At 41.8% G+C, this 12570-nt stretch overlaps 1 protein-coding gene across 1 annotated transcript; it reads left to right on the top strand.

The window, feature by feature from the left end:
- Window positions 1-823: 823 nt before the first annotated feature.
- LOC149208793 (uncharacterized) lies at window positions 824-10391 on the top strand. Its single transcript, XM_089398427.1, has 3 exons — window positions 824-926; window positions 4493-5999; window positions 6092-10391. The coding sequence occupies exons 1-3, from the start codon at window positions 824-826 to the stop codon at window positions 10389-10391; spliced, it is 5910 nt and encodes a 1969-aa protein (XP_089254553.1).
- The last annotated feature ends 2179 nt before the right edge of the window (window positions 10392-12570 follow it).

Raw genomic sequence — 12570 nt, forward strand, 5'->3', positions numbered from 1 at the left:
AGTTTGTTGCGCAACAGGTTCCGCGGGGACACACATATGGGAACCATTACTTGTTGATCCTTCTTGGGTCTTGGCGTGCATGGTGATTTCAGGATCTCTGCCACAATCCCAGCACCTTCTGGAACATCGCCCATAGTTAGGGCCTGCACGGCCTCGCCGGCAGTCACCTCTGCTATCCCCATACCATCCTTAGTTGTCGTCATTGTAGATGTGCAGCAATTTATCACTTGCAAATTCGGGGGCTTAATCAATTCTTAGCTCACAATACTCAGGGCTCTGCTCATTCGCTCAATTCGCAAATTACCAAGTGTTGTTTGTTGGTTATCCTTCCATATTTTCTAATGCTTTTTGAATTCCAATTCAACCATTCCCCCAATTTTGTTTCATTAATGCTTTCCTGGTGGCAAATTTTCCCAAATCTTGCCCATAAATCGCATCTTAAATGCCTGCCACCCACTACATTTGGCCTCAAGTCGAGCATCCCATCGTGAGTAGTGACTTCAATGGTCACTTTCTAGCCAACCTGCGTGGCAGTGCAGCCCCCTGTGCGTGGTCGTGGACCTCGTGACTCTTTGCCTATGCTCGCATCTAAAATATCGCATAGCTCTCGAGCAGAATAGTTTATAGTCCCTTGCTCCCTTCCAACTACCTGGAGCGCTAAGACTATCCTTCCCTTGGCTAGTTAGGTGGTTGCACCACCCGTCTAGAGTTCCATTCAATCCTTTGTCATGGCTCCTATAGAATGCCTACCTCTTATTCTTACGGTTGGCATCTCGCACTTCACCATTTGCAACACATGACCCTGGTCACTATGCTTAGCAATATGTGGTCCAAGCCAAGGCATCAGTCTAATCAAGTTGTGGCAATAGGCCTTAACTCTGTCATCATGATTGCACGCCTCCTGTCTTACCATTCTGGTCCTTTTGGTGAGAAAATATTTCTTTATCTCGTTCTCCATCTTCTTGACTTCCACATCCACTAGCGCGCTTTTATTTCTTAACCATACCCTATCTTATTCAAGTTGTTGGAGTCTAAAGTTTCCCTGTTAGATTTCTTCCTCATGTCCCATGCATTCTATTTCTTGTGGCTGTGTGATCCCTCATTTTTGGGCTTTACGAAACATCATATCTACAAGTGCTACAATGAACATACCAATATTCACATGCTCCATAGGGATTACAACATCTGATTCATACTTCAGCTTTGGAAGTGCCCGCTTGGTCAGGGTTTTGCACATGGTCCTATAAGCCCATAGAACCGCTGGTACGTGCAGGTCCTAGTCAATGCATTTCACATGGTTGACCGTGTTCAGTAATTTTCATACTTTGTCAAAGCCTTCCACATGGATAATCTCCGGTGAACTTGGTCTTATGATACTTCCTGCCCGTCGTTCACGCCATCGTCTTGCCAACTCCCATTTTTCGGTCATGTTTCCTACTGCAAGGATGGTGTGTGTTCGTGCAGGTTGCACACCATATTCCTATACCCATCTGGAAAAGTGGATGCATGGGCTGTTTCTTCTGTCATACCTGGATTTCATCTATATCTGAGGCTTTCCAAACCACATGAGCATCATCCTTCTGCGTTCGCGCTAGTCCTGGTACTTCTCTTTCAAATTGGTGTAAGAAATCATCCACCTTGGTCAATCCATCATACATAGGCAGATCTCCTACCTTTGTTTCCATGTAGTGCATTGACCTTGTCATCATGTTACAGTTGAGCATGGTTACCTTCTATAACCGATTCTGCCATTGCTCTATTTCGTCCTCTAAATCTGAGGTGCAGGATCTTTCAAGCTCCCACGAGAGTCTGTCATCTATTGTTGGATTTACCCAGTCCTACTCCCACACAGTTAACTTGTAGATACAGTCTAGATCGTCGTTGCTATCGTAGTCGTGCACCAGCTCTGTGTAGCGCGATCCTTCCGCTAGGTTTAAAGGTACCACCACGCACAGTGACTTCTTCTCAAAAATCATCTTGCGCTTCTTTAGATTTACACTCCATTCATGTCAGTGGCTCAATCTATTCCCAATAGCGTAGGACATGGATTGCTATCATCAACAATCTCTATCACTTCGAAATCTACAAGCGCGCTCACACCTCCGATATCTACCATTATTCCCTACAATCTTCCCATGGGTAGGATCTTCTCCTGCCTCGCCATTCACAACTAAATAGGAGACCATTGTAGTGTAGGCTTTCCCATGCGTTCCCATGTCTACTTTGGTAGGATGTTCATGTCCGATCATAGATCCAAAATCACTTGATCGATTTCATATTCTCTGATCTTTGCGGTGAATCTCATCTCTCTTCCTATTCACATTGTGTGCTTCTCGAGCTTCCGGAATACTCACTGTTCTCTTGGCATGATCCCAGCACATCTAGTGATGAGTTCTTGTAGTCCCTTCACAACTTTGCTATCGCGCAACAATTTCATGCATGTCTCCAAAAATGTAGTGAGCATTGATGGGTCCATTTCTGGTTCCAGTTTGTCTTTATTTGCTGAAGTGGAGGCCTCCGTGAAGCAGGGAAAATTTTAAGAACCACCCTAAATTTATATGTATAATAAATGGGCTAATCCCCAAGATACATAGGAAAAATGGGAGGCAATTTTATCAATAATATAATATGTATATATAATTTTTATGGTGAATCTCTCACGAGATTATATTATCTTGTATAGTGATGGAGAATCTTTCACTGAATTATAAAATCTTGTAAGATCTTGGCAAATCTTTTATTGAATAATAGAACATTGTGAAGTCTTGGCGAATGTTTTGTTAAAGTATGAAACTATATATGATAACAAGAAAACATATTCATTAAAATATAATATACTAACATACATGTTTGGAAAAAAGAAACATAATTTTCTCCTCCTACAAACAATGTTCCAAGTTTCAGTCGCCATGTTTGTCAAGGTTCTTACAATACACTCTTTCATATGCTTTTATTAGTTTTGATAATATTCCAAAAAAAAGTTCTTGTAGGTGTTGATATTGACAACGAGTTCTGTCAAGGTAGGAGAGATTAATATTTTCTCTATCACTGTTGTCAAGCAACCACTTTTTTCAAGTTATCAAATTTCTTTCTTATTCCATAGACTGCAACTAAGAGATAAAAAAAACACATCAAGTTTGTTTACCCCAACACACCAACAAGTAGCAAGCCCCAACTATACTATATAAGGAAGTATTAGGTATCCCAAAGGCTTGAAGGGGATCTAATTGAAATAAGTGACCATTGTAAGAATCCTTCCAATCAATATATGAATATATAAATGTAGATTTATTATTATTTTAATTGGAAATCTTCAATTAAATAATAAAATTTAATTACGTCCCTCCCAATCTAAATTGCTTATTAGCATAATTCACTACGCTCATAGGTCTTGCATTTTTTTAACAGTGTTGTAACATGTAGATTAATTTCCTTTTTGGTGAACAATCTCCAACTTTTAGGAAAATATGATGCAGTGGCTCCAATCCCTACAGATCATTAGGACAAACTAAGAATAACACAGAAGATGAAAGGTTTTACAAACCAGCTTATTTTTCAAACAACTAATCCAACATTAGTACCTAAACTTTTTCATGAAGATATCATATTGAGAATGTTTGAAAAATGGTGAGAAATCTTCTGTGAGGGTGATGTGGAAAGAGTGATAAGGTTTCATTGTTTTGAATTTTTTTTTGTTGAATTAGAAAAAGTTAGAAACAAATATTAATGGAGATATTGGTATTTTTTACTAAATTTTGTGAAGTGACTAAATGTAGCTTTAACCATTCACCTTAAGATGTTTTTACAATATAATTTCCTAAGTCTATTTAATATCTTCATTATCATAAAAACCAACCTATATCCATCTTATGAAATCTATTTATCCCTCTGAGCACTTGGTAGACCCAGAATTAACATGGATCTAAGATGATAGAATTTCCCCTTTAAATAGTCTATGCTCACATGAATACCACGGTATTACCATGGGTTATCATAACCCTGGAGCTTAAAAATTACTATTAGTAATTTATAAAAATTAATAAATTTAATAATTTATTATATTTTATTTTTTATTTTAACCAAGTTAAAATGTTTAACATACATTAAATTACAACATCCATTTTTACTCTTGATCCACCAAGCCTTGAGAGGGATCAAATATTTTTTCACTCTATGCTAGTTTTCATATCACGATATTTGATCCCTCTTGGGGCTTAGTAGATCAGTAAAGATGGATCTATGCTGGTTTAATTCCCCCATTTAAATAGGCTACATTCCACGTGAATACCATGTGTCTATACCATGTGCCAATTTTATTTTTATTAATACTAATATTAGGGTTAATAATGTTTTTTTTGCATGGTATTAATAATAATCTAGCCCAGAATTGTGAGAGGCAATGGCGGCGACGGCAAGCTTCTAGGGTTTGAACACCTGCAGCAACGGCAAGCTCTGCAACTCTGATACCTCCTGCAATTCCTGGCAAGTTCAGAGTCTTCAAACTCACGGACTGAAAGTACACCCTTTCATGGAAACCCAGTCAGGGGGGGTGATCAACCTCCCCCACAAAGCGACAATGATAAGGTTGAAAACACGGCAGAGAAGGAAACCACAGCTCAGAATAGGGACAATGATGGTTTGGAAAACCAGCGAGTAAATCAAGGGGACAAATCACCAGAAGCTCATTCTGCTACATGCAAACCAGTGGCAACGGTTCGCCCACGGGTTGAACTGCCTGGACATCGAATAGATGCAAGGATTCAGTTTATGAAAGATCATGCCTTAATAGGAAAGTTCATTGGTCTGTGGCCAACTGAAAAGGCGTTAAGAAGCTGGATAAACGCAAAATGGCAACCTAAGGGGCATATCACACTGCAGCTGGGGCCGAAAGGTTTTTTCACAGCTATTTTCAACTGCTTGGAAGACAGAAACAGGGTCCTGGATGGCGGACCTTACTTCTTCAATGCGGCTGGTTTGTTTCTTAAAGGATGGGTGGAGCGGTTCAACCCAGATACGGTGGATCTCAGTTGGGCACCGGTGTGGATTCGCCTGTATTCACTCCCGGTGGAATATTGGGAGGAAGATTCCCTCAAAGAGATCGGAAACTCCCTGGGTGAGTTCGTCAAAACGGCAGAGGAAACGAAGATCTGCAAATATACTTCTTATGCCAGAATTTGCGTATATATGAATCTCAATCAGGCTCTTCCAGATGCGGTAAGCATTTCTCACTTTGACATTGAATGGTTACAAACCATAGACTATGAACATGTGCCCTTCCGTTGTCGAAGATGTCATGCCCTCGGGCATTTATTTAGAGATTGTCCTCTAACTCAGAAATCCTCCCCTGCATCGGATCCGGAAGCTCCTAAAGCAGAGGGATTCATCAAGGTCTCGAACCGCCGAAGAGCACATAAAAAGCAGGCTCCCAAACCAAAAGTAGCACAATCCAACCAGCCAGGGCCATCCACAAGCAACAGCTTTGGCGCCCTTGCTAACCAGTCGGAAATTCCAGTGAATCTGCCGGAACCAGAACCCATGCACGAAGACCAATCAAAAGGGGGAAAACCTATAATTTCACCAGCAAGTACTCTAGGTAGGGAGGCATCGACCTCAGACAAACAGAAAGAAATCTTAGGGGGTGCACAGGATATGCAAATGGAGAACTCAAACCCAGAAGCTAACTCACAAGAGGAACCAATGGAAGAACCAGAGTACTCTCCCTTTATGGAGGAAGAAACAGAAATAATAGATATTGGAGATCTGGACCTTCCAGGTCTCGAAAAAGCCTGCACCACAAATAACTTTGACAATATTCCAGCAGGACAGCTTAAGAATCTGGAAGAAGTATTATCTCGGGCACAAAGGCAAAAATCTTTGGGAATACAGACAGGTGGTCCATGGGATGGTCGTCTCATAGCCAAAGATTTAAAAAAACGAGGAAGGAAAACCATTCTTCAGAGAACAATCAAGGTTGGGCAGATCTTAGTAGACTCCGGCAGGTATGCCAAGCTAACTAAGTATTACAGTCCTGAAAACACTCTTTCCAAATGAAGCTAATCTCTTGGAATATAAGAGGGCTTAATGGCCCCAGGAAAACCCGAATTCTCAAAAATATGTTAAAGCAAGAAAGCCCTCAGATTCTGTTCTTGCAAGAGACAAAGTGTGATTCCAATACACTTGACAAACTTGCTGCTAAATTCTGGCCTGGGAGTCATAACATAGCAGTTGATGCAGATGGTGCCTCAGGAGGATTGGCCATCATATGGGACCACAGAGCGATTGAGCTCAACAATTTTCATGCACACCGGAACTTTCTCCAAACATCTTTTCATATTACAGGTACAAACCAACATGGACTTCTGACCAATGTTTATTTCCCGCAGGAAACACATCAAAAAGAGGAGATCTTAAACTCCCTCTCAGTTCTTAATCAAAACAGACCCCATCCACTATGGATTGCAGGAGGTGATTTCAATATGATTACAAGACTGGAGGAAAGAAGAGGAGGCAGATGCAGAAGTTCACAAGAAGGATCTCTACTGAAAGAGTTCATTCAGAACAACTGGCTCTTCGACCTCCCTTCCAATAATGGCATTTTCACATGGAACAACAGACAAACTGGCAGCCAGCAAATCGCTTCTCGATTGGATAGGTTCCTTCTCTCTGACAATGCCATTCATCTGGGGGGTGATTTTGCGGCTTCCATCCTTCCTTTCACAGGTTCTGATCACTGGCCCATCTCTCTTCACTGGTCTCGACCAGGGAACAATATCCGCAGGCCTTTCCGCTTCGAAGTATTTTGGCTGACTCATCCAGACTTTCATAAACTTATCAACTTTGAATGGAAAAACTTCCATCCTCCGCCAGGCTCCAAAATGTTCCAATTCCAACAAAAACTCAAGCACTTAAAAAGTAAGATCAAGGAATGGAATCGCACTTCATTTGGCAACATCTTTCAGGGGAAAGCCAACATAGAACTGGAAATGAAGCAGATACAACAGAAGATCATCACTGAGGGCAGATCAGAAGAACTAGCAGAACAGGAGAAATCCCTGGACTTGCAACTTGCCGAAAAGGAAAAGCAGGAAGAAATGTTATGGCGGCAAAAATCAAGAATAAAGTGGCTCAAAGATGGTGAAAAAAATACCAAATTCTTTCACAGCACCACAATTCAGCGCAGGATGCACAACAATATTGTGCATATTCAAAATGAACAAGGGGTCAGAATGGAAAAGCATGAAGAGATTGAGGCGGAACTCTTAAATCACTTCAAGAAGGTGCACAAAGAACCAAACATAGACCGCTCTCAAGCCATACAAAAAATTACAAGCACCATCCCCAAACTTATCTCAGAAGAGCATAATCAAATGCTCCTCAAGCCTGTTGATCTCCAAGAAGTGGAAACAACTGTTCGTCAATTAAAAGCAGGCAAAGCTCCAGGACCAGATGGTTTCACATCCAACTTCTTCCATAGCTTCTGGGAGCTAATCAAGAATGAAGTTTGGCAGGTGGTAGAAGAGTCTCGCTCACTCCGATGGATGTTTCCAGGGATAAACGCTACTTTTATAGCTTTGATACCCAAAGTAGAAAAGCCTTGCAGACCGGATAAGTACAGACCGATAGCCCTCTGTAACATTATTTACAAAATTATCTCCAAGATTATAGCCTCTAGACTCAAGTTGCTGCTTCCGCTTATTATCTCGCCTGAACAGTCCGGCTATGTGGAAGGCAGGCAAATTACGGATGGGATCATTCTTACTCATGAAATAATTCATTCCTTGAAGATCTCCAAAAGGCCTGGTATGCTTCTCAAACTTGATCTTTCCAAAGCTTTTGATAGCCTAAATTGGAAATACATTGAAAAAATTCTTCTAGCATTTGGTTTTGATGCGGCCTGGGTACGTTGGATTATGAGCCTCATTTCTTCCACCTTCTTCTCTGTCCTAATCAATGGTATTCCATCTGAGACTTTTCACCCTACCCGTGGTATCAGGCAAGGTGATCCCCTCTCACCTTTCCTGTTTATCATAATGGCGGAAGGTTTAGGGCGCAGTGTAAAGCATGCTCAGCAAGCTGGCCAGCTTAAAGGTCTCTCCTTTCACAACTCCCCTGCTTTTACCCATCAACAATTTGTTGACGATAATATGCTGTATGGGCATCCCTCAGTCCAAGAAGCCAGACATATTAAATCCCTTCTATCAGTTTTCTCAGAAGCCTCTGGAGCCTCTATAAATCACTCCAAGTCTCAAATCTTCTTCTTTCATACCCCCTCAGTTATCCAATCAGCCATCTTACGCATTCTCAGTTTCTCCTCTGCAAAACTTCCCTCATCTTATCTAGGAGCACCTCTTATCGCCTCTGGCTTAAAGCACTCTTCCTGGAGAACTCTTCTAGATAATCTGGAAGCGCGTCTCTCCTCTTGGACTCATAGATCTCTCAATATGGCAAGCCGTCTTGTTTTGATCAAAGCAGTTCTTCAAGCCATGCCCTTATATCTTTTTTCCATCCTCGCGGCTCCCAAGTGGGTCCTCAATGAAATCAAATCTCTTCAAAGATCGTTTCTATGGGGTAGCAGCGGACTTCATCGCAAATGGGCTCTAGTCAAATGGGAAACTGCTTGCCTTCCAAAGAAAGGAGGTGGCATTGGATTAAGAGACCCCTCTCACAGTAATGCTATCATGGGAGCTCGAATCTGGTGGAAATGGCTGTCAGGCCCTTCCACTCCTTGGACCAACTTATGGACGGCCAAATATGTGGGAAATTGCCCAAGGGAGGAACTCATCAGAATATCAGAGACTAGTAATGGTTCAATCATATGGAACTCAGCAAAACAGCACAAGCACCTCATACAACAGCATAGCTTCTGGGAAGTGAAGAATGGTGATCAAGCCAGATTCTGGAATGATTCTTGGCAACAGATGCCCAAACTCAGGGACCTTATCTCACCAAATGCTCTCCTGGGACAAGATTTGCACTCCCAACAAACGGTGAGGAACTTTTGGTGCAATACCTCTCAGCAAGATTACAGAGAATGGCTCAAAGCAACCCAGTTCATGGCACAAGGGACGAGGCTAGACCAGCAAACCATGGATACAGAATTAACAAAAAGGAAAATACAGCATTCTGAGGAGAAAGACATTCTCAGATGGGGTTATGAAGAAAGAGGAAGTTATTCCACTAGAGAAGCATATAATATTCTCGTCCAAGATCAAATCCGGCTGGATCCGCTATGGAGCAAAATATGGGATCCCCTCATCTGGCCGAAAGTATCTACTTTTCTTTGGCTCCTCTGTCACAAGAGAATTCTTACTTGGGAAAATCTGAGAAAAAGAAATTTCCATGGACCCTCTATATGCCTCAACTGCAAAAAAGAAGAGGAAACCATTGAACACCTCATGTACCATTGTCCGCTGGCCCACAAGCTTTGGCAAAAGATTAACTTTCGCTGTCAAAAAGATGGAGGAGCCAATGGAGATATAAGGGCTACTATACGCAGCTGGGACCCCCACCCCTTTCAAAGTAAAATCTTGAATGTTCTCTGGAACCTCATCCCAGGCTTTGCAACATGGGCCATATGGAAGGAGAGGAATGGTCGAGTCTTCAAAAACCAATCCAGGCCACTGGAGGAGATATGGAAAGTCATCAATCAAAATATGGAAGAAACCTTAGCTCTAAAAACTTGGTACAAAGAGGACTTCCCAACTATTCCGCAGGAACAATCAATATGGAATAACTGGAATTTCAAAAGAAAGCAAGAACAGATGATCAAAGGAACAAAACCTTCAAAAGATCCCTCAAAAGTGAAATGGTCTCCTCCACCCAAGAACATATACAAACTCAATTTTGATGGTGCCTCAAAGGGTAACCCAGGTTCTTCTGGGTTTGGTGGAATTGTCAGAGATTACAAAGGAAACATTATATTAACCTACTTGGGATCCCAGGGGTGGGACACCAATAACTCAGCAGAACTAGAAGGGCTCTGGCAGGGGCTTCTTCTATCGCATGATAGGAATCTCTTTCCGCTCCTAATAGAGGGAGACTCACAAATTCTCATCCAAATGGTTTCAAAAATTTTACAGGGATCCCCTGCCTCCAAGATCAGCAACAGTTGGAGATTGTCTCAACGGCTACAACACATTGAGCGCTGGTTTTCTTCCCACAGAGCAATCTCTCTAAATCACATTCGAAGAGACGGGAACAAAGCTGCAGACCTCTTAGCAAATATGGGAGTGGACTGTGGGCAACGTCTACAGGTCGGTTTACCAACAAATTTAATCCCTGAATCTCAGCTTCTCGACTTCAACAACCTTGTGCAGAAGGAAATGCCTGCGATTGAAAATATTCTCCCGAATCCGGGTGGCAATACGCTGTATACAGCTTCCCATGCATGAATTTATTACCCAGTACTGCTAGCTGCAGAGCAGCGTGGCCTCCCGAGATAATACCTCATGCGAGCAGCTACTGCGTATTAATACAACCTCGGGTGAAGGTTTGGCAATTAATGTCTGCATTGATCAGCGCAATATGTCTCTGGTTATAATCATGTCGATTCAGGGTTTATTCTCCACGCCTGGTGCATTGCATTACGGTGACAGAACTTGGTCTGCGGGAGCTGCGGTTGATGGTGTAGATCGGGCGCATTGCGGCAAGTTTGAACCATTCCGTCCCAAGGGTAATCTCTTCCCAGTTCTGAATTCGCATTCACTGTCTTTGTTGGATATTTCTGTTGCTGGGTATACACTCTGTCATTCTGTTGTCTCGGTCGATAGCTCTGGTGGGCAACCCTCTTGCTTCTCCCAATTCGGTCCTGCTGATCTCTCTGCCCATAACCCCTTTGATTTCTTCTTCCACTCTCTCATCATGGTGCGTTCCAGAAAGCGACATCACTCTGGGGAGCGTCGTGATACCAGTCTGCACCCTCCTGTTGCTCTGGCTGTGGAAACTTCACCCTCCCCTGTCCATGAAGCTGGTCCCTCGGTTGACTCTGACAAGAAGCCTAAACCAAACAGTACGTTTCAAACGATGCACTTCAAGTTCCAAAGAAATCTGCACAGACCCCTGATTACTACCCACATCACCCTCATTATATCGGAAGAGGAAAATCTGGTCACCCCCTTAGCTTGTATTGCCCCTGACCCATCTCCAGGCAATGAGAACTCCTTGGGCGATGAAAGCATGGAAAATGGGGAAAAAGGAAAAGAGGATCAGGAAGTTTTTCTCAAAATTCCTCCTCTACACGAAGACCCAGAGCCTGAAGCTGAGAACAGGACTCACGAGGTAGCAGCACACGTAATTGTCATCCCTGACAGTACTCCAAGCGGAAGTGAAAGTTTGAAGAAAGGCGATACTGCTCATCCTGAGAAGAAGGACAATGAACCAACAGAGGAGAAGTAACGCATTGGGGGACTATCTATTTTTTCTTCTGCTCCGGTCTCAAGCTTATGGTCAGGTTTCTATGAAATCTTCCTAAAGTTTTTTTTTTTCCTTTGGCTCCCAAGTGGAATCTGATGACTTTTCATATACTGGGTTGGAAAATTTTTGTATCATTGTCTCGGCTCGGGCCTTCTTCATGGCTACGAACATCTATCTATATGTTTAATGTCTGTTCTCTCGCACAGTGTAACTAGTATCCCCAGCTCTTGTCTGTAATGGGGCAGGTTGTTTTTGACGAGGGATGTTCTGCCTCGTCCATATGTAAAAATATTTTGTTTTCCAGTTAATAGAATTAGTATTTGCACGGAAAAAAAATAATAATCTAGCCCATGGTATTTGGCCCATAGTGTTTTTCCCATAGGTTTCACCTAAATATAATGCATTTTTTGAGTGTTCGTAAATATAAGGTGACTTATGGAGTAAATATAAAAAATGTTTTATTTGTTTACCATACCTCTCGTTTATTTATATTTTTATTAATTTACCACACCTCTTTTACAAATATGGTATTTGGCCCATAGGATTCACTTAAATAAAACCTCTTTTTTGAGCCTTCATAAATAGAAAGAGGGTTATGGACTAAATATAAAAAGAGGTTTTATTTATTTATCATACCTCTTTTATAAATATGGTACTATTTGGCCCATAAGATTCACTTAAATAAAACCTATTCTTGAAAATTAGGGCGAATGGAAGGTTGTAACTCCTAATTTCAAGGGCTAAATTTAAATTTTTTACCCTCTCCCTTAAAATAAGATGGGCTATTTGAGGCGATTTGTAAAAATTTAATATGATACAAAATATTCGCCCACTAAAAATTTGAAACCCCTTAATTTCACCCAAGGGCGAACATTCGCCCCTAAAATTTTCCATGCCATGAAGCTCTTCCTATCTTCCATGAATGTCTCCTTAGCGCACTCCAAATCAAATTTTGGTTCCTTTGTTGGAGCCTTGTGAACCCAGGCACTCTCTTCAAGTTGCTTGCCTTTGTCCTCTCCTGTTGTAATACCTTTTCGGAGCACGATATTTACATTCAAGTATTCCTTGCATGGCTCAGACCTAATTATTTGCAGCTTCTAGGTCAGGGGAGGTTGAAGTTCTCCTTTATCACACAACCTCACTATCAGTGTGGGACAG

This window comes from Pinus tabuliformis, chromosome 1_2 (genome assembly GCF_031772625.1).
Source record: "Pinus tabuliformis cultivar Carrire ecotype Pingquan chromosome 1_2, CPIR1, whole genome shotgun sequence".
NCBI lineage: Eukaryota > Viridiplantae > Streptophyta > Pinopsida > Pinales > Pinaceae > Pinus > Pinus tabuliformis.

What these genes read in the sequence shown, in the direction of transcription:
- LOC149208793 (XM_089398427.1), top strand. Translation starts at nt 824, where the DNA reads ATGTGGTCCAAGCCAAGGCATCAGTCTAATCAAGTTGTGGCAATAGGC. An exon ending in TTACCATTCTGGTCCTTTTG is followed by an intron (nt 927 to 4,492) that starts GTGAGAAAATAT and finishes TGGCAAGTTCAG; the next exon opens with AGTCTTCAAACTCACGGACT. An exon ending in ATCTTAGTAGACTCCGGCAG is followed by an intron (nt 6,000 to 6,091) that starts GTATGCCAAGCT and finishes TAATGGCCCCAG; the next exon opens with GAAAACCCGAATTCTCAAAA.